Source organism: Cucurbita maxima, unplaced genomic scaffold (assembly GCF_002738345.1).
Source record: "Cucurbita maxima cultivar Rimu unplaced genomic scaffold, Cmax_1.0 Cma_Scf00044, whole genome shotgun sequence".
Lineage (NCBI taxonomy): Eukaryota > Viridiplantae > Streptophyta > Magnoliopsida > Cucurbitales > Cucurbitaceae > Cucurbita > Cucurbita maxima.
Genome location: NW_019272060.1, coordinates 1,244,330 through 1,269,994, shown reverse-complemented (window position 1 = coordinate 1,269,994; position 25,665 = coordinate 1,244,330). Strand labels below are relative to the sequence as shown.

At 35.4% G+C, this 25,665-nt stretch overlaps 4 protein-coding genes across 4 annotated transcripts in view; 2 read left to right on the top strand and 2 right to left on the bottom strand.

Moving 5' to 3' along the window:
* Nucleotides 1–3,202, top strand: part of LOC111470353 (methionine aminopeptidase 1D, chloroplastic/mitochondrial) — a 21,889-nt gene extending 18,687 nt beyond the window's left edge. Inside the window, exons 8-10 of the mRNA XM_023115913.1 lie at nucleotides 901–998; nucleotides 1,283–1,330; nucleotides 2,857–3,202. Coding sequence (XP_022971681.1) covers nucleotides 901–998; nucleotides 1,283–1,330; nucleotides 2,857–3,002 — 292 coding nt within the window. The 3' untranslated portion in view covers nucleotides 3,003–3,202. The remainder of the gene's footprint in view (nucleotides 1–900; nucleotides 999–1,282; nucleotides 1,331–2,856) is intronic.
* An 8,313-nt stretch (nucleotides 3,203–11,515) lies between these two features.
* LOC111470374 lies at nucleotides 11,516–12,365 on the bottom strand. Its single transcript, XM_023115938.1, has 2 exons — nucleotides 11,824–12,365; nucleotides 11,516–11,734 (listed from the first exon to the last, which is right to left on the bottom strand). The coding sequence occupies exons 1-2, from the start codon at nucleotides 12,280–12,282 to the stop codon at nucleotides 11,684–11,686; spliced, it is 510 nt and encodes a 169-aa protein (XP_022971706.1). The 5' UTR covers nucleotides 12,283–12,365; the 3' UTR covers nucleotides 11,516–11,683.
* A 3,365-nt stretch (nucleotides 12,366–15,730) lies between these two features.
* Nucleotides 15,731–23,205, top strand: LOC111470347 (probable calcium-binding protein CML20). Its single transcript, XM_023115903.1, has 7 exons — nucleotides 15,731–15,928; nucleotides 16,298–16,415; nucleotides 16,511–16,547; nucleotides 16,634–16,661; nucleotides 17,312–17,464; nucleotides 17,688–17,790; nucleotides 22,898–23,205. The coding sequence occupies exons 1-7, from the start codon at nucleotides 15,926–15,928 to the stop codon at nucleotides 22,960–22,962; spliced, it is 507 nt and encodes a 168-aa protein (XP_022971671.1). The 5' UTR covers nucleotides 15,731–15,925; the 3' UTR covers nucleotides 22,963–23,205.
* Nucleotides 23,206–23,405: 200 nt separating this feature from the next.
* Nucleotides 23,406–25,651, bottom strand: LOC111470345 (pentatricopeptide repeat-containing protein At3g50420). Its single transcript, XM_023115896.1, has one exon. The coding sequence runs from the start codon at nucleotides 25,627–25,629 to the stop codon at nucleotides 23,533–23,535; it is 2,097 nt and encodes a 698-aa protein (XP_022971664.1). The 5' UTR covers nucleotides 25,630–25,651; the 3' UTR covers nucleotides 23,406–23,532.
* Nucleotides 25,652–25,665: the final 14 nt, after the last annotated feature.

The window sequence follows — 25,665 nt, the reverse complement described above, 5'->3', positions numbered from 1 at the left end:
ACCCCCCCCCCCCCCCAAAAAAAAAAAGGCCTTCATGATTTTTGTGGTGTGGACGACGAAAATGAAGTAGATCTGTGACATTTTGCAAAGGAAACAATCACAACTTCATTTGAAGTTGCCAACAACAGTGACATGCAAGGGTTTCATCAAAAGGTAGATTTGTGAGGATTTCGACTGTGAGGGTTTTCAACGACAACTACAAGGGTTTTGACTTTGGGATGAGCAATGGCTCATCTTTGGGAGGAAGGTTAGTCTGGTGACAGCGGTTAGTGTTTTGGCAATGAAGCTAGGGTTTTGATACTATGAAGCTATGTATGACAAAAAGAGATTTCTTATTTCTTGAGTGGCAGATAAACTCTCAACTTTATACAAGAAATTACTCAATCATAAAGCTAGAATGAAGCAGTAAATCTAAACCTATATGAAAGGAAAGATAGCAAAATATACCCAGAATATACGGAAATAATCTTAAGCAAGTCCTATTAACGGTTGAATCAATTAAGAGCTTGATTTTCTAGAGATCATATATTTTTTACTTTTAATTTTTGAAAAACTATTATTGGAGCAAATTATGTGCATTTCTCTAATGGATTGTTTGAATTAGGTATAATATCTTAGGTAGGTGGTTGCTAAGATTTAAACTAATTTATCTCAAAGAAATTTTGCTTCACACTCATATATGGTTGTGTCAATGCAGGGTAATCATTAATTGGATTATTGTGTTGAAGCATAGTATTATGAATAATTGTTATAAGATACTTGGATAGAACTCTGCACTTATTCTGTTGATGTTAATGAATTGTTTTGTCCATCTGTCCAAGACTAATTTAAGACAATGTGATATCTTGCGGAATAATGAAAATCTCCGTTCTCATAATTTTCTCTGTTTCTCTAATCAAGTGACCATGCAGATAAGCATCGATTTGGTGTAGTTCGACAGTTTGTTGGCCATGGCGTTGGACGTGTGTTTCATGCTGATCCAGTTATTCTTCACTTCAGTAATTATTCTGTTCTTTAGATGCTCGCTTTTACAATGTGGTTTTTGTGTCATGCTGGTTTATCTAACATGGTTTTGATCTTTACATGTTCTTTATGTACATGATTATAAAATGACAAATAAATGACTTATATGGACCTCTTTATAATTTGATCAAGAAAAGGTTTCCTGCTCTTCAGTTTATTTGCTTTTGCGTTGTACTGAAGTGTTTGCATTATTTAATCAATCACATGAAAAAGGGAAATTATTGTCACATACTTGAGAAAGATTTCTTGCTCTTTTCAGGGAACAATGATGGTGGGCGCATGGTGTCGAATCAAACCTTTACAATTGGTATTGTATTTCATTCGTTTTAGTTTTCCTGTGTATTATGTTTATCTACAATTTTTTTCCTCTGATGATTACTTGAAACATGCGAATAACGTCAGCATGCGAAAGTTATGAATGAAAAATTCATATGTAAAGTGGTTGAGTGAAATTACACTTGCAATAATATTTCAAATATGATCCGAGTCAGTGGGATTTGAGTATTATGATAAATTTTATTTCCATCTGTATTTTAGTTAGAACCAAAGAAATGAGCATTTAGGAATGAAAGATTAATGTGGGTTTTGCAGTATTTGTCTTTTCCAAACTGTATTATGTTAACCAATGTTTATATCCCTTTGAGCAGCTACCATTAGAAACCCTTGCTCTTTTAGGATCATAACCATTTTATGGGCCTTACAAAAAATGCATGAAGGTTACATCCACCCATCATAAGCTTAGAGTAAGGACTTTAATGAGAAGGAACAAGAGCTCTCTTGACCCTACGAAAATAGGCACTAATTTGGAAACTTCAAGCCAACCATCTTCTTATCCATTGCCCACCCTGAGGAGTAAAGGCGGCTGGATAACATTTCTGAACTTTAACAATATATAATGAAGTATTTCTAGAATTGCCAACCTGTTCCTTGTCATGCTATCATCACCTAGAGCTCAATGCTACACTATGGGCTTATATAAAAAATTTCATCCCAGCAAAAGCCAAGTCACCTCATCTTTATTCTTCCAGCTTGAAAGTCAGCCTTGATCAGCTTGAAAGTTTTTAGATTAAAGAGTGCTCTCTATTTGAAATTGAGAACGTCTTCCGTTATTCAAATTTGTAGCTTGGCATCTGGGGTTAGGTTATCATCCCATAACACCAAATTGATAGAATCATGATCGCCTACATTTCTTGTGGTATAAGTTCTAGTATTTAGGCATTCAAAACCTATGGATGTTGGCGAGAAAAACTAATCACTTCAGGCTAAGGTTTCAGTTCTGGGTTTTTAATTATGTAAACACCAACTTTCATTGAGTGAATCGGTTATAATTTCAATTAGGTGATCGGGCTGAACTCTCAATTCTGCAAATTCAAGTCTCCTACTTTTTTTTATTTTTTATTTTTTTATCAACGTCTCAATTCACCACATCAATGCTCTCCTTGCTCTCAAAAATTAATCCTCTGTTTAATGGATGATTTAGTTTTGATTAAGCATTTGCAGTTTTGCACACTAACCTTTCTTTCTTCTCTTGCCCTTCTTACTTGCCATGTATACGCCATTAGGCACTATTACTGTTACTGAACTAGGGATTGTGTAATATTTTCCTATACAAAAACTTGCAAGGACCTAGCATATTTTTCAACTACCAAATTAACATTAAAGACACAAGGATGCAATTTTTTTTTTTTTTTTTTTTTTTTTTTTTTTGTTAACACAGTTAAAAGCTGTTGGCATGTACATTGTACAATATTTTGTGCACGTTAGAATTCATACTTTCGTTCTTCTTGCACCATTGTTGATTTCTTTTGTGCACATTTTTTTATTCTTGTGCAGAGCCAATGCTAACTATGGGTAGCATAAATCCTGTCATGTGGGATGATAACTGGACTGTCGTAACAGAAGACGGAAGTCTGTCAGCACAATTTGAACACACCATCTTAATAACCGATGATGGAGCTGAGATATTAACGCAGTGTTAAACAACAGTGGATCTCATGGCAAGACTTTGATATTCCAAATACAGTATTTTTCTTATCCTGAAGCTCATATTCATTTTTCACCGCCAAATGTGTGTATCAAAAAACATGGAAGTTATTTCTTGAGACAAACAGCTCTTGAGCAATGTATTAAAAGTTTTTGGCTTCAATCTAGTACTTCCTTCTTACAAGGAATTCCCTGATCTGGTATGTATAATGATGATGGTTCTGTTGGAGAGTAAAAGGAAACTGATATGAGAATTAAAATGGAAAAAAATTGGAGAAAAAAACTCTCTCGAGTACTATTCCTCTTTGCTAAATTGGAACCGATGCTTGCAAGGAGAGAGAAAACCTTGGAGAGTTTCATCTAAGAAAGGCTTTAGAGAGTTGAACATCCCAAAGAACTTCCAAAATACCACAAAAAAATCATTGTAAATTACAAAATTCATTGGAATACGAATTACAACTACTGTCATGGTCTTGCCTTTACCTAAAATAAAAGAATAGTACAAGACTCGAGCAAGAAAACCTCGGAGAGTTTCATCTAAGAAAGGCTTTAGAGAGTTGAACATCCCAAAGAACTTCCAAAATACCACAAAAAAATCATTGTAAATTACAGAATTCATTGGATTACGAATTACAACTACTGTCATGGTCTTACCTTTACCTAAAATAAAAGAATAGTACAAGACTCGAGCATTTTAAAAAATACTCGATAAGTAATCCTACTATTGGAGTCAGGGAATGTAAAAACATGCAACATGAATGAGATCTATCATTTGAGACTGTGTTCTCTTAGGTAGTTTTCCTGTCTAGGTTATTGTATGTGTATTTACTATTCTACATACGGCCCACATGCGAATGTGGACCTACCAGGTGGTTTGCACATCCCTTAGACCTCGTGCCAGTCAGGCTTGTGTCTTTAGTGTTGTTGTTGGACAACCGGAAGGAATATTGAATGTCGTAGCATCATGATAAACATGATGATTATTTTCCTTTTCATAACATATGTAACGACCCTAGTTTCTACTTAACCTAAAGTCACTATTGTATACATAACGTACGCATTTGTTCGGACATAATCATTTGAAACTTCAGCATAAAACATTGTCTTGGACTTACATGTTAAAAAACGTATTTAAAACAATATAATGAAATACTAAATAAAATAAATAAACAATAAAAGTACAAGCACCCCCGTCTAACCTAAATTTAGGGAAGTAAATACATCTTATGCATGTGTCATAGTCTCAATTTACAAGGTTTGTCGTACAAGGGTGCCTTGCTTTTATCTAAAATAGAAGTAACACGTGGCTTAAGTATTTTAAAAAAATACTTAATAAGTGGTTCCATTATTGGGGTTATATGCCAACACATACAATCATGAATGGACCTATCCTTTTAGTTTATATCCTCTTAGGCGACTATCCTAAGTCGATAATTGGATGTGTATTTATTATTCTACACATGGCACACACGCATGAGTATGGACTCACCAGTTGGTTCACACACCTTCTAGGCCCCTTTCTTGGTTAGGCTAGCATTCTCTAGAGCAGTTGATCAAGTGCTTACAAAGTATAAACACATGGAATATGTTAAGTGTAGAGAAAGGATGGTGGCAAGACCATTTGATACACCATCAGTCCATTTGATCCAAACTTTTGAAGGGCTCGATGAAGCATGAGCTTAACTTGTCTTCATGCTAACACCTTTCATCAATGTCACCTTCAAGAATATCTTGTCGCCTACTTCAAACTCTAGGTTCCTATGTCTTACATCGACATAACTTTTCTGTCAATTATGGATTGTGTGCATCCTCATCATAATCTTCTGCACAACATTATTGGTATCTTTAACCAACTTTGGTCCTAGCAACTCGTGTTCACCCATTCCATTCCAATATATTGAGGATTTGTATAGTTATCCATACAAAACCTTGAATGGTGTCATACCAATTGTTATTTGAAAACTATTACTATAGACAAACTCCATAAAGTATAACTTAGAGTCTCAACTGCTTGAGAAATTCAACATGCAGGCACGTAAGGTGTCTTTTAATGTTCGACTCAAATGTTAAATCTATTCATTTGTTTGTTGGTGAAAAGTAGTGTTACATTCAATTGGGTGTCCAACACTTCAGAAGCCTATAGTAGATATTGGACGTGAAACATGGGTCCCGATCCATGACAATCCAAGCAGTCTAACAATATCCTTTTTGTATAGTTGTGCACAACTATCCACAGTAATGTATCCTTTCTTGACAAGAAGGATACAGACTTGGCATGTGTCAATGGTTATCCCTATCACCCTACATTCTTTTAAAGTTCTTGATAAACCTACGATGAAGTCTAATACTATATTTTCTTATTTACACTCTAAAATACTTGGAGATTGCAACAACCCTATCGTCTTTGGGTTTTCATAATCCAACCGTATACACTCACAAGTATTTTGGTTGTCTCCTTTTCACGTCTTTTTCTTGAGGGATAACGCCCCCTTATTACATAGTTTTTCTTTAGGATAACAACTCAGTTACTCATTAGCAAGAATGAACATTTGGTTGACCTACCACTCTCAAATATTTAGCCACTACAAGATCTACTCTCTGAACATTGATAGTCTAGTGTAAGTTCAACTATGAGTGAGGAAAATATTCTCATTCCTCTAGTTGTAAGAGTAATATAGAATACTAACCTTCTCATATTATAACATAGTACTTAAACTAATAATTTCCATTAAACGTTATTGTTAGGTTATGGAGTCTGCTGCTTATTTATAGCTGAGTCAACGGTTATGCATAGTAAATTTATATTTGGTATATGACATATAAAATAAATTGTCATAAATAGTAAATAGCTATGTATAGTAAAAGTTATATCGGGTAAAACTATATATGGTAGATAGTTATATATAGTAGATGGTTATATCTTGTAAAGCTAAATATAGTAAGCTAAATCATATATATATATCTCTCGATCAGAGCTTTGAAAATGTACTTTTTGTATTCTCTCTTACTGTACATACTTGAAGTCATCAATATAAATCCTTTAGCCAGAGTTCTCCTTGCATTTTCTCTATCATGTTCTTTGTGTTTATCTAGATCGAGTGTGTGCATTGTTGTGCGATCCTAACAACTGGTATTAGAGCTAGGCGGAAGTCACCACGATCTGTGAAGATGGAAAGTTCAAAGATTGGAATTGAGAAGTTCGATGGATCTGATTTCAGTTTCTGGAAAATGCAGATTGAAGATTATCTGTATCAGAAAGGTCTTCACGAACCCTTGTTGGGGGTGATGCCGGATACCATGACCACGGAGCAGCGGAAACTCAAGGATCGACAAGCCTTAGGGCTGATCCGGTTGACGCTATCCAGAAACGTGGCGTTCAATATCATCAAGGAGAAGACAACGTCAGATCTGTTGACAGCGCTATCGAATATGTACGAAAAGTCGTCGACTATGAATAAGGTGTATTTGATGCGGAGATTGTTCAATCTACAAATGTCTGAAGGTGGATCTGTTGTTGATCATATAAATGAATTCAATATGATCGTAAGTCAACTGAGTTCGGTGGAAGTTAATTTCGAAGATGAAATTAAAGCATTGATTTTGATGTCATCTTTACCCGAGTTGTGGGATACTGTTGTTGCCGCAATCAGCAGTTCGCGAGGATCTGATAAATTGAAGTTTGATGAAATTCGAGATATAGTTCTCAGCGAAAGTATTTGCAAACGAGAAATTGGAAATTAATTTGGTAGTGCTCTCAGTGTTGACCAACGGGGAAGAAATAAATCGAAGGACCCAAACAAAGGGCGATCAAAATCAAAATCAAAATCAAAGAACCGAGAAAAATCTCCAAATAGACTAAACGTAACGTGTTAGAATTGTGAAGAAAAAGGTCATTTTCGGACAGGTTGTACAAAACCAAAGAGGAAGCAAAATCACAAATCTGGAGATGACGATGATTCTATAAATTCAGTAGAAGATATTGGGGATACTTTAATCCTCAGCGTGGACAGTTCGATTGAATCTTAGATTTTGGATTCATGTGCATCTTTTCATTTGTCTCCAAATAAAGAGTTGTTCCAGAATTTCAAGTCTGGAAATTTTGAGAAGGTGTATCTTGCCGACAACAAAGATTTGGAGATTAAAGGAAAAGGAGATGTCTGCATAAAAACTCCGGCAGGAAATCAGTGGACATTAAAGAATGTCAGATATATTCCTGGTCTCAAGAAGAACCTGATCTCTATTGGTCTGTTGGACAGCATAGGTTATGTAACAAAGAATATAGAAAATATATAATAAAATCAAAAATCAATAAAAGCAGGGAAGAGTTCGTGGAAGATTATGAAGGGTGCTAGGGTGGTAGCACGTGGCTCAAAATCTGGAACCTTATACACCACTACAAGGCGTTTGAACATAGTTGTTGTTGCTGAGAGTGCTTCAAATTCAAGTCTATGGCACAATAGACTTGGACATATGAGTATGAAAGGAATGAAGACGCTGGCTGCGAAAGGAGTTTTAGAAGGTCCGAAATCTGTTGATGTGGGTCATTGTGAGAACTACGATATGAGCAAGCAGAAACAAGTTAGCTTCACAAGGATTGCCAGAGAATTGAAGAAAGTGCGGTTGGAAATGGAACCAGATGTGGAGCAAGGTTCGATGAAGCAAGTGGGAGTTGAACTTGAGTTGCAGGAAAACACACTTAGTGATGTTGTAGCAGATACTCATGAAACTCCTGAGACTACTGCTGAGGAATCAGATGTAGAGCAAGGTTCCAAGACCATGAAACAAGTGGGAGTTGAGCTTGAGTTGAAGGGAAACTCACCTAATGATGTTGTAGCAGATACTCAAGAAACTCCTGAGACTACGGCTGAGGAACCAGATGTGGAGCATGGTTCCAAGACAATAAAGCAAGTGGGAGTTGAGGTTGACTTACGGAGAAAATCACCTAGTGATCTTGTAGCAGATACTCAACAAACTTCTGAGGTTGTTGTAGAGGAACCAGCAGTAGAGCAAGTGACACCTGAACCAGTGTTGAGAAGATCATCTTATACTATCAGAGTGCTAGATATGTATGTATCTTCATTACACTATTTGTTGTTGATGAAAGGGAACTATAGCCCTTTGATGAGACCCTACAGTTGAAGGATACAATCAAGTAGGAGCAAGCCATGGATGATGGGACGTCTAGGCTTCAAAAATGCGTTGTACTGAGGCTGAGTATGTGGCAATAGTTGAAGCTGGAAAAAAGCCGATATGGATGACTGACTATCTAGAAGAATTGGGCAAGAAGCAGCACGAAAAGATTCTTTATAGAGATAGTCAGAGTGTCATACAGTTGGTGAGAAACCCGGTCTATCATTCAAAGATAAAACACGAAAGGTGACACCATTTCACTTGCAAGTTAATGGAAGTTGGTGATGTGTTTTGAGAAGATAGAGGGTGCAAAGAATCCAACAAACATGTTGACAAAATGTGTTGATGTTGGAATATTGAGGTTGTGCAAAACCTCAATTGGTATGGTGTAGTGAAGATATTCAAGATCGTTTGAGAATGAAATTCTTGGTTGACTGGATCAATCTCCAAGTGGGAGAATTGTTAGGTTATGGAGTATGCTGCTTATTTATAGTTGAGTCAACGGTTATACATAGTAAAGGTATATTTGGTAAATGATATATAAAGTAAATTGTCATAAATAGTAAATAGCTACGTATAGTAAAAAACTATATCGGGTAAAGCTATATATGGTAAATAGTTATATATAGTAGATGGTTATATCTGACGTTATACATAGTAAAGCTATATTTGGTAAATGACATATAAAGTAAATGGTCATAAATAACAAATAGCTATAAAAATCTATATCGGGTAAAACTATATATGGTAAATAGTTATATATAATAGTTGGTTATATCTGGTAAAGCTATATATGGTAAATAGTTATATATATATATAGTAGATGGTTATATCTGGTAAATCTAAATATAGTAAGCTAAACTATATAGTTATATATAGAGTAGATGGTTATATCTGGTAAATCTAAATATAGTAAGTTAAACCATATATATCCCCACCATATATATCTCCGGGCAGAGCTTTGAAAATGTACTTTATGTATTCTCTATATTCTCTTTTACTATACATACTTGAAGTCATCAATATAAATCATTTACCTTTAGCCAGAGTTCTCTTACTATACATACTTAAAGTTATCAATATAAATTCTTTACCTTTAGCCGGAGTTCTCCTTGTATTTTCTCTCTTACTATACATACTTGAAGTCATCGATATAAATTATTTTCTCTCTTACTATACATACTTGAAGTCATCAATATAAATCTTTTACCTTTAGCCTATAAATCCTTTACCTTTAGCCATCATCCATATAAAACCTTTACCTTTAGCAAGAGAAATCATATATAAGCTAAATATAGTAAGCTAAACTATATATATATCCCCTCGGGCAGAGCTTTGAAAGTACATCCTTTACCTTTAGCCAGAGAAACCATATATAAGCTAAATATAGTATAGTAAGCTAAACCATATATATACCTCCTCGGGTAAGGCTTTGAAAGTACATCCTTTATCTTTAGCCAGAGAAACCATATATAAGCTAAATATAGTATAGTAAGCTAAACCATATATATATCTCCTCGGGCAGGGCTTTGAAAGTACATCCTTTACCTTTAGCTAGAGAAACCATATATAAGCTAAATATAGTATAGTAAGCTACACCATATATGTATCTCCTCACGTAAGGCTTTGAAAGTACATCCTTTATCTTTAGCCAGAGAAACCATATATAAGCTAAATATAGTATAGGAAGCTAAACCATATATATATCCCTTCGGGCAGGACTTTGAAAATACATCATTTACCTTTAGATAGAAAAACCATATATAAGCTAAATATAGTATAGGAAGCTAAACCATATACCATATATATATCCGGGCTTTGAAAATACATCCTTTTACCTTTAGACAGAAAAACCATATATAAGCTAAATATAATATAGGAAGCTAAACCATATATATATCCACCCGGGCCTTTATAAGCTAAATATAGTATAGCTAAACCAGGCCTTTATAAGCTAAATATAGTATAGTAAGCTAAACCATATATATATTCATCCCCTCGGGCCTTTATAAGCTAAATATAGTATAGTAAGCTAAACCATATATATATCACCGGGCACAGAAAAACCATATATAAGCTAAATATAGTATAGTAAGCTAAACCATATATATAGGGCACAAATAAATCATATATAAGCTAAATAGTAAGCTAAACCATATATATATCCCTGGACAAAGCTTTGAAAATGTACAGAAGCTAAATATAGTATAGTAAGCTAAACCATATATATAGGGCACAGATAAATCATATATAAGCTAAATAGTAAGCTAAACCATATATATCAGTAAGCTAAACCATATATATATCCCTCGGACAGAGCTTTGAAAATGTACTTTCTGTAGTCAGAGTTCTCTTACTATACATTGTAGCCAGAGTTCTCTTACTATACATAATCCTTTACCTTTAGCCAGAGTAGCTATAGTAGCCAGAGTTCTCTTACTATACATAATCATTTACCTCCTTTACCTTTAGCCAGAGTTCTCCTTGCATTTTCTCTATCCTGTTCTTTGTGTTCAATCGAGTGTGTTGTTCTTTGTGTTCAATCAAGTGTGTGCATTGTTGTGCTATCCTAACAGTTATTACAATTTACTAATCTTCACATATACTCATGAACAGCTTACTATTCGGGTGGGTAGCACTTTTGAGACGTGACTGAAATACCTAACTTTCCTTAGCAAAATCTATTTCATGTATATACATATACCTCCAACGACCTAAGGATAAGCTGATGGAATGTCCACTACAGTCCTCCGCTCTACCAATTGAGCTAAGGTCGGATTTGTTTCCATATTTTTCAATATTCTATAAATCACTTTTAAAGAACTACTTTACCATTAAATTTATTCGCTCATGTTTTTCTTGTTTTGTTTTCTAATTTTCATATCTATCTAAAAATAACTAAGTGAATAATTGTTATATCAGCCCTTTTTTCCATGGAAGCTTTCTCCCTCTTTTCATAATATTCATTTCCGGCTTTCTTTAAAAAAAAAAAAAAAAAAAAAAAAAAAAAAAAAAAAAAAAAAAAAAAAAAAAAAAAAAAAAAAAAAAAAAAAAAAAAAAAAAAAAAAAAAAAAAAAAAAAAAAAAAAAAAAAAAAAAAAAAAAAAAAAAAAAAAAGAAAAGAAAAGAAAAGAAACAATTAAATATAGTAAATGGAAAAATCTGCAGACCTACCTTGAAATTGTGTGCGAGTGTGTGTTATTATATTTTTTAAATGATACCAACAATCGTGGCTTAGCTGTGTCCATTAATATTGTAAAAGTTTGCATTGAAACCCTCGCATTCAGCCTCACCTTAATCAAATTTTTGTATCTCTTTTGACTTCCGCTCTTTAAGCATACAATTTTATTCAATTTTATTCAATTTTATTCAATTTTGGATTTTTATGAAATTGCCATGCTTTAATATTTGATTCTAAAGGACTTACTCAACAATCGTTTCAAACGGTACCTCTTTCTTAACATTAATCAACTCCACAACTTAACACTTAGCTACAAATTTATTTATTCAAAAAAAAAAAGAAAAGAAAACTAAGCTTCTCCCTTTCTCTAGAGCTCAATCTCCATGTCTTTGCAACTCGATTCTCCTCCGTTTTGTACCTAAAAATATCAATCAACATTTTTGGATGAAAGTCTACATTCGCTAATTTAGAGAAGAACCATACTATTGTGGAGAGTGTTTTCTTTACCTGGGAGGAGTTTGCGGTGGTACTAGCTGAGGCGGACCAACCCAACGACCTTTTGCCACTGGACGCTTTCTTGGAGGCATTCTGGGACTTTTTCAAGCCTAGAAACCCCTTCCAGCTGCCCCTCGAAGGGCGCTGGGAAACATCATTCTCCTCCTCGTCTTCCTCTTCCTCGACCAGAAGTTCATCTCTAAGAGTAGTGGCAGCCCTGTGGGAGTCCTTGAAGGGGAGAAGGCGGCCCTCGAAGAAGAGTTCGTCGGCTGTCATCATGGAGTAGTTGGAGACGGAGAATTCGAAATCCGAGGAGGAGACGGGGCCCGGGGCAGCACAGGAGCGTTGCTCTTGGCGTTTGAGGGACTGCTGGATGTCCACGAAGTCACTTGAGAAGGAGATTCGAGGGCTGGCCGGAGCACGGTGGTGGAGGGACTTGTGGTCGGAGTTGTACATTTCTAAGCATGCCATTACAGCTGTGAAACCAACATTGGGGAGAAGGAACAAAAATATCACTATTATCTCTATCACCAAACAATGTTACTTTTCACAAACCTACCAATTTATACGTCTTATATTTGCTTTGACGGCTGTGTTTTTTTTTTTTTTTTTCCTTCTCTCTATAAAATATATAATATATTAGAATATGATTATTTGATGTGTGCTAAATATGTTCATTCTAAGCCTATGAGGCATTGATAAGCCATGCATATTAATCACGAAAGATATGACAAGTACTACATATGTATGTCTCGTAGGGATGTTATGTCATGAAAATAATGGAGTTATGAGTTGGATTATAAACATATACCATAATTTAAAACTATGGAACCTTATGCATTTTGTATGTCACATGCATCGGGATACTTTCACGTATGGTTAGTACAAACACATACATTACGAAATCTATGTGCACCATGATATTATGTGGGCTCCTTTCCCTTCGTGACACTAGCGGCATGAGTGTATGCTAGCTGAAAGGCATGTCTATGTGTATGCATACAAAAGTATCACATAACTAATTTTTGTCCAGACTAGAAAGTAGAGTGTAAGACCATGATATTTTTATAAAAAATATCAAAAGATAGACTAACCATAATTTCATGTGATTGCATTTCGTTTTCTGCATATGTTAGTGTGAATGTTTGATTAATCCACCACACCTAAATGGTGTGAAAGTTATCTTATTTATAATCAAATAAATTACAAGGATATGAAAATAGTAATAAATGAAAAGATACCTATGATAATAAGACAAATATTAGATATTTGCATTATAATAAAATATCAAATATAATATATATGGTAAACTATAATTTATTACTAAATATCCTTAACAGTTAGGCATGCATGCATGTAGTAATAAATTTGTTTTAGTAGTAACATTATGGTCGTTACAATGTGAATGTGAGGACGAAGATTTGAACTTTCAGTATTTGAGACCATTATTGTTGCTTTAATAATTGAGTTTGCTCGATGACAAGAATAATTATTAGAGGTTTCCAGCTATTTCCTTGTCATGATATTGTCAAAGTAAGATAAGGAACAACATAGAGTCGACATATACCAAGCTCATTCCCTCTCATGTCAAATTCACATGATGAGACTATTAAGACTAGACTGACTACTTAGGAAATATACCACAGTGTATGATAGCATATTAAAGTTGAAAATAATAACAACATACATTAAGACTAGAAACACAGCTATCTAGGGATGTTTTTGTAATTTTCAAGGTTTCTTTAATTTCTTTTGAGAAATCTGGTCGTTGGTTTCGAAAATTTGATGGTTTATTTTAACATTTTTCTGAATTTATTAGTTGGTTTATAAGTAATTAATAAATTTTAAAACATATAATTAAATATCAGTGGGATTAAAAGCTTTGAATTAAAACCAACCAATATGGTAGAGATTTTATTAACATTCTTTATTCAATAAAATAATAATAAACTCTTTTTTTCTCGATGTTGAGAAATATCTTTCATTACTTAATCCAAAGTTAACAGTTTAAAGAAGACTCCAAGAAGCTTCCTTTTAACCTTAAAAAATTGGGAAATCTTTAAAATAATTTTTAGAAAAATATTGATTTGCCAGCTGGAATAACATATAGTATATACATAGATTTTGGTAAAATATTATAATACAATAAGTCAAACATAAAGATTCGAATCCCATATTTGTCATGTAATTAATAATGATATTTGATTCTTTTACCACTTGTTCTCTATGCTCAAGCTTTAAGGTAACACCATATTTATTTCATAATAAAAAATAAAAAATAAAAAGAAAGAAAAACTACCCTAAGCTTAAATCTACCTTTCCATAAAATGGAATATATATATATAGAGAGAGGTGTGAAGTACATCATAGTCGCTTTTACTATCATAACTAAATCGATATTATTTTAATTGTAGTAACCACAAATGATTTCACCTAAATTATTTATGTCGTGATATGTGAGTGGAATATATCATATACAATTATTATAATGGTGAAATTTCAATCTATTTATTTAATATTTTTTGTTTTGTTCATGTGCAAAATGGAGCAACCCAACTTTATAAGACTCAAAATTGCCATGATTGATTATATTATATACATGATAGCATTGTTTTGAAAGTTGAAAAATGAAAACATGCCAATTGCAAATTCATATATATTTTTTTAGAGAAATAAATTAATTTTGTAGGAGTATCCTTTAAATGAATTTCTAAAAACAATTCATCCATATCCATTAAAAAAAAAAAAAATCTATAAATACTCACGGAATGAATGTACCAAGTTAAAATTAGGGCGTTAGAACTAGAATGATTTCACGTTGATCTAAGTTAGAATGTTTCTAGTCGACTAAGTACCCTAAGATCGCGAAAAGTGATGGGTGGTCAAGACCATATTTCTCCAAAAAAAAATTATATTATCCTGGAATAGTTTTGAATGTTTTGAAAATGTGAATTCAAGATTTAAACCACTTGGATGCCTTAAGAAACTAGTAAACCCCGCGACACTCAATGACATTTAAGTAAGCTTATAAGGCTGCTAGTAGTATAATAGTATCACTTGAGCATTGACGGCTTCTATTCTCTTCGATATCTTAATAGCACTATTCGGCTAGGTTAAATCCAAAAATCTATATCGTTGGGTTTGACAAATGTCAAATAGGCTTTGACTTTATTAATTGTTGAGCCTCATTAATTATTGAGCTCATTAATGTTTCATTTGTAGAGAAGAATAGTTGAAATCAATTTTGATTTAGTTTAAAATTAAACAAAACTGAATATTAAGCGACTTGCGATAGAAGAAATATGAAAAATTTTTTAATAGGTCTTTAATTTATTTGCTCCAACTTCACCAATGTTGAAACTCTGCCCATCAAGTGTTCGTTGCTATGACTTGACCACATGGTCTAAGATCTGGGTGAGTTCTTTAAAACTCTTACCTTAGCCAACTTTAATCTTTCCTAACTTTAATCTTTCCTAAATCTTCCTGAATCATCATTCATATCATCATTCGAAGTCAATCTAGGTTCTTGTATTTTGAAACTCGAAGTTCTGTCATTTCAGACGATCTCAGAGCAATCAGAGTATTTGGATTGACTCATGGCACCATCTAGTAGGTAGTAAGCTTGAATTGGCTCAACCCATCACTAAAAACCAACCGGAAGGTAGATCGGTACAAAATTGAGTTTTTAGAGTTATTTTTGTAATTTTATTTAACTTTCCAGGCTATTATTGTAGTCTGGCTTTATGGCTAATTTTCAAATTCCTGATTATCAACGCCATTTTTTCAAAATTTAATTTTCTGGATCTTTTTTAGTAAAATTATTTATTAAAAAATCTTTTACCCGCATTTGTGACTCATATATTGTTGCAATTAAAAAAAAAAAAAAGGAAAAAAAAAAAGAAAAAGAACTGCAATCCAGTTTAGAATAGAAATGTGTGTTGTAATTTAGAGAAAAGAGAAGAAACCGGTCCAATGCGAACACTACCCGACTAAGACGTTTCAATAGGTGAAGAGGCAGATTGTCCAACTCTAATATCATTCAAAGCGTTCGACGTTTGTGTTACCCGTTCCAACTTTCTCTGGATTTCTTTATTGTGCTGCGCCATCGTTCACCATGGTACGTTGTTTAAAATCCAGTCCCGAACTTCTTTTCTAAGTTTTGTTTTTGAATCAATTTTCAATCTGTTGTTCGATCGTTGCCCTAATCTTGCATTTGATTCGATCTTTGTGACCATGAGGCCATGTATGGATATTATAGTCTTCGTAATATGTTCCATTCTCTGCTAGATTAGGTCAATTGTATAAGTTTTTGGTGCTTGGAACTTGGGTAGAAGCCTTTGATTTTTTGTACGAAATAAGGAGATACAATAAATAGTTAGAAATTGGACTGCCGCTTTTGCCAACTTCTTTGTTTTCAGATGAAATTTGAGCTTTGATTATTATGGCTTATTCTCCTTTCGGTTGGAAATTGCAATCGTCTTTGTAGGCAAGCTTATACAGAGGTGCTTCTAGGAAGGAAAAACCTAAAGGACGTCATGGGTTAACTCCCCAGAAGAAGCAGGAGATCAAGGAAGCTTTTGAATTATTTGACACTGATGGCTCTGGTGCGCAAATTATTGCTTGGTTTTTTCTTGTTATTGGTTTTTTATGTGTGTATGGATCGAATACTCAGTTCTTAGTCTGTGTTACTTTTGGTTAGGGACTATCGATGCCAAAGAGCTTAATGTCGCAATGAGGTATGAATATCTCACAATGGAACATGTAAACGTCAGCTTGGAGATTGTAAATTTTAATTTCTAAAACCCTTTTATTTTTGTGGCAGGGCTCTTGGTTTTGAGATGACCGAAGAGGTATATGCCCCTAGGCCGATTAAAGTTCCAAAGTTTTTTGGCACTTGTGCATTTACCATTTCGATGGACAAATATGTGACATTCTAGCATGCATGAATACCATTTGATGAATTTGTCAGAAATCATCAGTTTATTCATCTTGTGGCCTCTACGTTGTTTCTTACCATTGTAGTCTAATCTTTTTTTATCGTTTCAATGTGATGTGATCAACGTATCTAATTCCTTTTCCCCCATTATTGCGAATGCAAATAGTAAGGTCGTTAGGGCGGTGCTATCTCCTTCAGAATGGATTTCCTGTTTATTGTGGAGCAAGAGCCTCGACTTTCTTATTTTCTACTACTGCATCTTCAAAAGGCAGATTTTTATTTTATGGAGAAGGATATTATTAGAAACAATTTTTTGTTGGACTTAGTGATTGGGGGAGTTTTACGTTCCTTTCATGCTTTTTTAGAGTTCTGTTTCTTTTTAGTGTAGGTATCCCTCACATAATACCTTTAGTTGGAAGATTCGATTATTCAAATTGACAATCGAATGCAAAAACTTGTTTGAAGATCAATAATCTAATTACTTTTGATCTGACTTCAATTTTTGTTCATGGGATAATTATATTGCTGATAGACATTAGACTGATCTCTTGTTGCTCATTCCAGCAAATCAGACAAATGATTGCAGATGTGGACAAGGATGGAAGTGGTGCCATTGATTACGATGAATTTGAATACATGATGACAGCAAAAATTGGAGAGAGAGACACTAAGGAGGAACTCATGAAAGCATTTCATATTATTGATCATGATAACAATGTGAGGTCCTGATCTTTAATCTTTTAGATGATGGGCATCCAGATGACAATGTTTTCTAAAAGATGTGACCAAGAAATTTATTTATTTTTTCTTTTTAATGTAAATGCTGTTACTGAGAAAACATAGGTTTTGATATTCTTTTCCCCCTGAATTAACAATCAAACTTCTAGTGATGGGGATTCAATTGGTGTTACATTTTCATATTCTCTTTTCCTGAGTTTAGGGGAAGATATCTGGCAATGACATCAAGCGCATAGCAAAGGAGCTGGGTGAGGTCTTCACTGACAAAGACATTCAAGAGATGATTGATGAGGCAGACCGTGATCGTGAGTCACCTTTACTCTATTTTTGAAGCAGGCTTTCTTTTGTGGGGTTACTGTCATGTTTTTTTCCCTTTTCTTGTCTGCCCCAAACAAATTTGTTTTTTGGTGATATATATCTGTTTCGTGATATTTACTTCAATGAAGTATTCATTAAATCCGTTCTTTGTCTTCAATTATGTATATACTGATGATCCTTTTATTAAACCTGAATTTCAGTATTTAGTGATGAGTCCCAGGAAAAATCTCCACTTCTTCATTTTTTTTTAAAATATCTTTTTGATAGTTGAATCTTGGGTCCCCATCCCTATCATTATGCTCATGGGACACCCCCACAGTGGGGAAGCCGTTATCACCGTGCATCCTTACTGATTCTAGTTTCCAAGGTTGCCTTACTGTAGAAAGACATATGGGTTGATTTTCATGTTATCAAGTTGTTTCAGTTAGTAATTTTTAAGAAATTAAACAGTAAAGTTGGTATTAGTTCTGATGTATTTGAATGAACGGAATATTGGGCTTTGCAGTCACTTGTAGGCTGAGTTTCAAGAAGTGGTCTATATTTACTGTGATATTAGAGATTGAATAAAAGAGAGATGTAGTGACTTATGGAGAGCTAACTTACAGTGCTTTATACCATTCCTGGAATGAGTAGTCCATATCATTAAAATCTTACGTTGGAACACTTTTACAATTAGCCATGTTTGTTAGTTTATGGTTGGGAGGATTAAGTTTATAGAGACATTTTATAGGAGTTCCAATGAAAGATATGAGGGTTGAAAAATGTTTGAGAGGAAGATATTGTTTATTGGAATTTTGTGTTAAGAAGATATTTGACAGAAATTAAGGAAGGTGAGTTCCAATAGTTGCTACAATTACGCAATGTGGTTTTTTGAATCTGAGGGAAGGTAGAAGTGGCTGGCATTTTCTTTTATCACAAAGGCTTTTGATTAAGTCTTTATGTTTCTACGTAGCCAACATGTGAATTTGTTTGAAGAGAATTTGGCTTCTACAACAAGTAGGGGAAAAGTAGAAATTCTTCTATGGATGATGTGTCACGGTGGATTTGATAGAATGGTCAGAATTTAGAGGAAATGTCGTAAAGAGTCTTTGGCCAAATTATTCTTTATGTTAGAAACATTTCAAAATTTGTTGGGTCTTTAATTTAGTTAATAAAGATAATCTTGACGAGCAGTTATTATGGCTTGAAGATCATAGGGGCAAGAGTTTATAAGATTCCTATAAAGAAAGATTTTGTGGCTTAGGCTCCATTTGGGGTTGATTTTGCAAGTTTATTTATTTTTAATTTTTTTCAATGAGAAACAAATTTCATTGGTGTATGAAATTTACAGGAAAAGGGCAAAGGCACCAACCGAAGGAGTTACAAAAGATTTCATCAATTGGTCAAAAGAGTAGACTATAAGAGCTGTAGAAGGATGTGCATTTACACCAAGATATTGCAAGAAAATGGTTTATTAAAAAAAAAAAAAAAAAAAAGAACTGTGAAAAGAACTCCATTTTCCCTTGAAGAGATGATTGTTTACGTTCCTTCCATGTGGTCGACAAAAATGACCATTTAAGATGCATCCATTAGACTTTTCCGCCATCAGTAAATGGATGACCAATAAGCATGCATATAAGATTGCTGTTGGTGCCCTGAGGAAAGATCATTGACCATTTGAAGGCATGGCCGATTTCCTTCCAAAATTTGTTGGCATAAGAAAAAGTGATGAACAAATGGTCTTGTTATTCATGGGCTGTTGTACAGATCGTGCAACAATGAGGGGACAAGGCCATATAAGGTAACTGTTACTGCAATCTATCAAAAGTGTCCGATGGTGACTAAGCTCCCATAGGAAGAATTTGATCTACTCTGGGTAAAAATATGTCCATATTATGTAGGGGACAAGGGGTGGCTGTCGAGTTGTTATCAAGTTCAAGCAGCGTGGATTTTGTGGAAAAAATCCCTTATATGTCAAGTTTTCATGTCCAAATGTCCTTGGACAGTGTTTAAGAGATCCATGAGACTAACCCATTCCTTAATTTCATCTTCAGTGAGATTTCTTCTCAAGCTATGGTTCCATCCATTGCCTTGTTCATTCCATGACCCGTGCATGGAGATATCTTTTATAAGCGATAGGGAATAAAGGCGTGAAAATTGTACCACAAAGGGCTGTTTATTCAGCCATCGAGTGCCAAAAGGATATGTTATTCCCATTTCCCACTCAAGTATAACCTTCTCCTTAATAAGGCTTGAATGATACATAATGGATCTTTAATGCCCCTTTATGTTAGTTGGATAGCTGTCATTTGGCCACAAATTTATTGCGGATTTTTAGCCTCAATCAATTGTTGCCATAAAGCATTTTCTTTATGATTGTACATCTCCAAATCCATTTAGCTAAGAGAGCTCTATTTCTAGTCAAAGCTTGTAAGCCAATACCTCAATGAGAGGTGATTATTGTGACCTTTTCCCATTTAACAAGGTGAGTACCGGAGTTGGTCGAGCTTTCCTTCCAAAGGAAATTTTGGTGTAGTCTTTCAATAAGCAATGCTACCTTTGAAAATATCTTGAAGAGGGATAGATAATATGTGGGCTGGTTTGATAACGTGGTTTGTAGTGTAAGGCCGCCCCCCTTAGAATTGTGTGAGTGATTTCAGAAATGGTTGTCTTCTTGGAAAATGCTTATATTTATAAGGAGGAAGGCTCACTCCTATTCAAGTTTTTTTTTGACTGGATTCCTGGTTATTTCTTGTCTTTGTTTAAGATTCCGGATGTGGTCTTTAAGAATCTTGAAAAATTAATGAGAAATTTCCTGTGGAAGAGGTTGATAAGAAAGGTGGATCACATTTAGTTAAGTGGTAGGTGGTTTTAAAGCCTATCGACCTCGGTTTTGGGTATTGGGATTTGAGATAACGTAATGAGGCTCTTTTGGCTAGATAGATGGTTGTGGTGGTCCTTTACTGGGACTGGCAGCCCACACATCCCTCTAGGGCAACAGCAAAATTATCATCAATAGTTGCACTAGAGGGATGTTGAATTTGTTTATGATGGGTTCCCATTGCAAAATAGGAAGTCAGAGTCGTGACTTCTGGTCCTTTTTGTATGATGAATTCCCTTTCAATCTCTATTTCTGTCAATAGACTTCTTCCATCCCCAGAAGCTCCTTAAAATTGGAGGTTTTCATCTTTTTTAACATTCATAAGTCTGTGTAAATAGCCAGTATTCATATACCCTTCCTATAGCCATCTGTTCTTACATTTCTGTTGGCTCGATATCTCTTCCTCGGTATCAAGAAAAAAATTGTGATTTTACAGATATTCTTTGTATTCCATGTTGTAGAAGCCAGTCACCCTATTTTTCCATGGTATCTAATAACGCAATGTCAAACGAAAGCTAGTTTTTCAATGAGTTAATACAGCCAAAAGTGGATTTGTTTCATTCCCGAGTACGTTTGAAGGCTTTTCATTTCTGTACAAAGACTTGCCCAGGCCATCCCTGTTGAGGGTATCTGTCCACCATTTCTGTAGCAAAGGTTGAGAAGTATGATGCTCCGTCCACATCTTTCCGAACTGGATAGGGCTGGCCCCATTTTGATGATCCCAACTGAAGAATGATGGGGTAATGATCGGATGTGTTGGGTCTGTCTAACCTCTTTACTGAAGCCTGCATACTTTTCAAGAATAAGGAAACAGTCAATAAGATTTAATGAGGGATTGTCTCAGAAGTTTAACCAAGTGGAGGGACCGTTTTGAAGGGGGAGGTCAATTAGATTGCAGCTATTAATGAAGTTGAATTTATACATACACCTTGTAGGAGGGCCACCACTTGATTTCTCACGACTCCGTCAGGTGACATTGGGATCCCCTTCTAAAATCTAGTTTTCAAGGCAAAGGGCAGATAGGTCCTGTAATTCTGGCCAGAACCTGGGCTTTCTTGATATAAAGGGGGCCATAGATCCCAGTTAACCCTATACTGAATCCATCAGCAATGGATGTTGCAAGGGTTAAAACTGGTTATGGAGAATTTTAACTGTGTTTACTGTTTGGTGAAACTAATCGGATGTTAAAGGATACCATTTTCATCTACGTTGATTTATTAAATTTGATATAGAGTAGATATTCGGATTTGTCCTGAGAAATATGAGCTTCCAGCAATAAACTTTTAGAAATTTCTCATCATATTTTTCTAGGTTTAGAATTGAAATTTATCACATACTAATTTACTTTCTTTTTTATTACCTGTGGTTTTGCTCAAAATGTAGTTGATAGTAAATGTTTTAACTGTTCAAACCATCCCAAACAATGTCTCAAAAAGATTTCTGCTTGGAAAATTTAGATGGGTAGAAACTGTCAAATTTTCAATTGAAATGAATAAAATGGCAGGAGGTCTTTGAGTTTACTATGTTCATTGCTCTTTAGGATGTTCACCTTCGAATCATTTTTCCAGTGGTACTCATTCTGTTATCAATTCTAATTCAATGGCTTTTTGATAAGTTTATGTAGAATAAGGACGGTGGATATTAACATTTGGGCACCGTTTTAATTGGGGGTGGTTTTCTTCGAATCTATAGTGTACACAGATTTATGAGCTTTTCTTTTTCCTTTGGAGACTACATTATTGTGTCTTTTAAATTTTTAAAAAAGATTCACATTAGTTTTGTTTTCCGTTCCTTTTCTTTTCTTTTTTTCTTTGTTTACCTTCCATTTAAATCCTTAAAATACGCAGTAGCAGCGAAATTTGAATTTTGTTTGTACTAAAGTCTGGCCATAGGCTTGTATTAATACTTCAATTTATCACTCTTGTAGTATTTGCTTTTGGACCAGATAAGTTAGATGTGTATTATTCTATGAAGGTTGTTGTTGGGTTAAAAGCAACTAATATCTGAAACATACGTCCTGTCTTTTTTACCTCGCTTTATTTACTACCTGCAATGGACCTGTTCATTTGATACCTAGCCACATGTCTGTAGGCCTCTCTATTTTGTACTTGATGGCAACTTATGTTAGTTTAATCACAAGTTTCCAATTTTATTCTCGTTTTTTTTTTAGATTTCTAGATATGTAGCTGGTTGTAGATGGAAGAAAAGTAGTTAACTTGGATTTGTATCTGCAGATGATGGTGAAGTGAATGTTGACGAGTTCTTCAGAATGATGAGGAGGACGACATATGGATTCTAGAGTTCAAAGCAGAATGTGTAGCATCCACGCAATGCATGACTATGGCAAGTACAGTTGTGAGAATATGAGACATGCCAAAATAGTATGGTTAGGATGTTTGCTTAGTGTAGCTCGTTGTTTTTTTGTATGTAAGATATATCATTTAAATTGCGGAGTTAATTTGAATATATTTTGTTATTACTATCTTGAATTTTGTGTAAATGCTAGTGATTGGCATAGTGGAAGCACCGTATTATTGAGAAATGCAGTGAAGTAAAGAGGGAGCTGGTAAATATGTTCAACAGCCATTTTGAGGAACACGCACTGGAAGAGGCTGGTGTGATAGAAGTTTTGTATGGCGGGGTAAAATCATTTCGAGGGAACTACCTATTTTCTGAACTCACTATGAGTCGTTAAGTGTCTCCTAATTACTGGGCCACAAAAATCCCACCCAAAGCCATAAAGACCAAAATTGAATGGTGGCATTATATGATTCTCCCCAACCTCTACATTTCAAAACTTAGCCCCTAACTTTTACCAGTTGGTATAAGAACACTAATAAATTTCAGTGTCTGAAATGCTCTCGCTTGATTAAACTCCTATCCCACTTGATTCATCCATTTCTGCACCCATGTTTCCTCTCAGCCTAAGCAGCGTAACTCGAGCTTCATCAACCTCTGGATGTGACTGCAAACCACAAGAAAACGCTTGGATATGCCTCTTACTCTCAATCCAACTTAGACCAGGCTCCTTTCCCACCCTTGACTCTCTTATTCTTCTCCTCATCTCTGCAACACCATCCCATTTCCCTGCTGCTGCATACAGATTCGACAGCAAGATATGAGCTGCACTGTCTTCTGAATCTAATCCCAACACTCGTTTTGCAGCACGAACTCCCACTCTCAGATTTTTCTTAGCAACACACGAACTTAGCAGAGTTCTCCATAGCTCTGGATCACCATCTGCAAATGGTGATTTGATAATCATTTCCTCTGCTTCGTCCATGAACCCAGCTCGGCTTAACAAGCTAACCATGCAAGAATAGTGCTTACAATTTGGCATAATATTACTTTCCTTCATATAGCTCCATAAAAACTTCCCTATTTCAACTGAGCTGCTGTGGTTGCAAGCCGAAAGTAAGGAAAGAAATGTTACTTGATCTGGCTCCACACCATGGTCTCGAAGCTCAAAGAACAGATTCAATGCCTCTTCCATATTCCCACGGTGGCTGTACCCTCCAAGAATGGAGTTCCAACACTTCAAATCCGGATATGGGATTTGAGAAAATACAAACTTAGCAGAACTCAAGTCACCATTTTTGGCATACATGTCGATTAGACTCCCAAGGACATAGGTTTCAGCTTCACACCCTGTTTTTATGGCCTGAGAATGAAACGTCTCCCCCTGTTTCAGAGTGGCAAGATCAGCACACAAACTCAAAGCCAAACTGAGTGAAAAACTGTCAATTTCATGCCCAGCCTGATGCATTTGATGAAAGCATTTGATACCCTTTTCCCCTTCGCCCATTCTTGAATACCCACTGATCATTTCAGTCCACAGAACAACATCCTTCATCGCAATACACCCAAAAACCCTCTCAGCAGCTTGAGATTCGCCGCTTCTAAATAACATGGACACGATGACACTGCTTACAAACACACTGCTTTCAAATCCATCCTTTATAACTTGAGCGACAAACGACATTCCACTCCGAGGGCTGTCAATGGTGGAGATTACAGCTGCATAAGTATAACCGTCTAGTTTGGGAAGTGATGATTTCCGCAATTGTAAAAATAGCTTCATGGCCATCTCTTCTTCTTCATTCTCGGAACACCCTGAGATGATTGTGTTCCAAGTAACTAAATCTGGGTTTTCAATTCTGTTGAAGATCCAAAACGCCGTATGGGTATCCCCACAGTTGCAGTACAAATCCAACAGAACATTTTGCAGAGTTCTGTCAATTATGGCATTTGAGGTGATGATACGGCCATGGACGAGTCGACCAAATTGCCAGTCTCCATTTCTACAACATATATTCAAAACCATTGAATACGTGAATTGAGTAGGAACCAGACCAATTCCCAGCATTTCATTGAACAGACGAAGCGCCTCGTTCAATTTATCGTTCTTCAAATTTCCAAAGATCATGGAATTCCAAGCCACAATATCCTTATTGATCGTCCACCGGAAAACTTTTCCAGCAGATTCCAAATCCAAGCAATGTGAGTAAGTCCCAATTAGCGCGGTTTGCACAGGAACATCATTAACGAACCCACGTTTCACTACTTGCGTTTGAACCAAAGGGCCCCAAAATCGATCTTCCATGGAAGAAGCTGCCTGCAACAAGCTCGTTAGAGTGGAGGCATTGGGTCGGAGAAATTCAAGCTCCATTTGCGAAAGCAGATTGAAAGCCAATGGAGCATGATCATGAGACCGAGAATAGGCCGCCATTAGGGCATTAAACGAAACGAGATTTCTCTGCGGCATTGTGTCGAACACTTTCTGTGACTCCCAAATTGTGCCACATCGCGCGTACATGGATACGATATTGTTGCAAATGTAAGGAGATAGAGACGAGGCGGTAGGTGCGGAGGTGAGGATCAGAGCGTGGAGCTGACGCGCCGCCTTCTGTGAGGCTACGGAAGTGCATTTTTGGACAAGCGCTGCTAAAGAAAGCGCTTCCGTCATGGGAAGACGAGCTCTTTTATTCTGGGCTTCAAAATG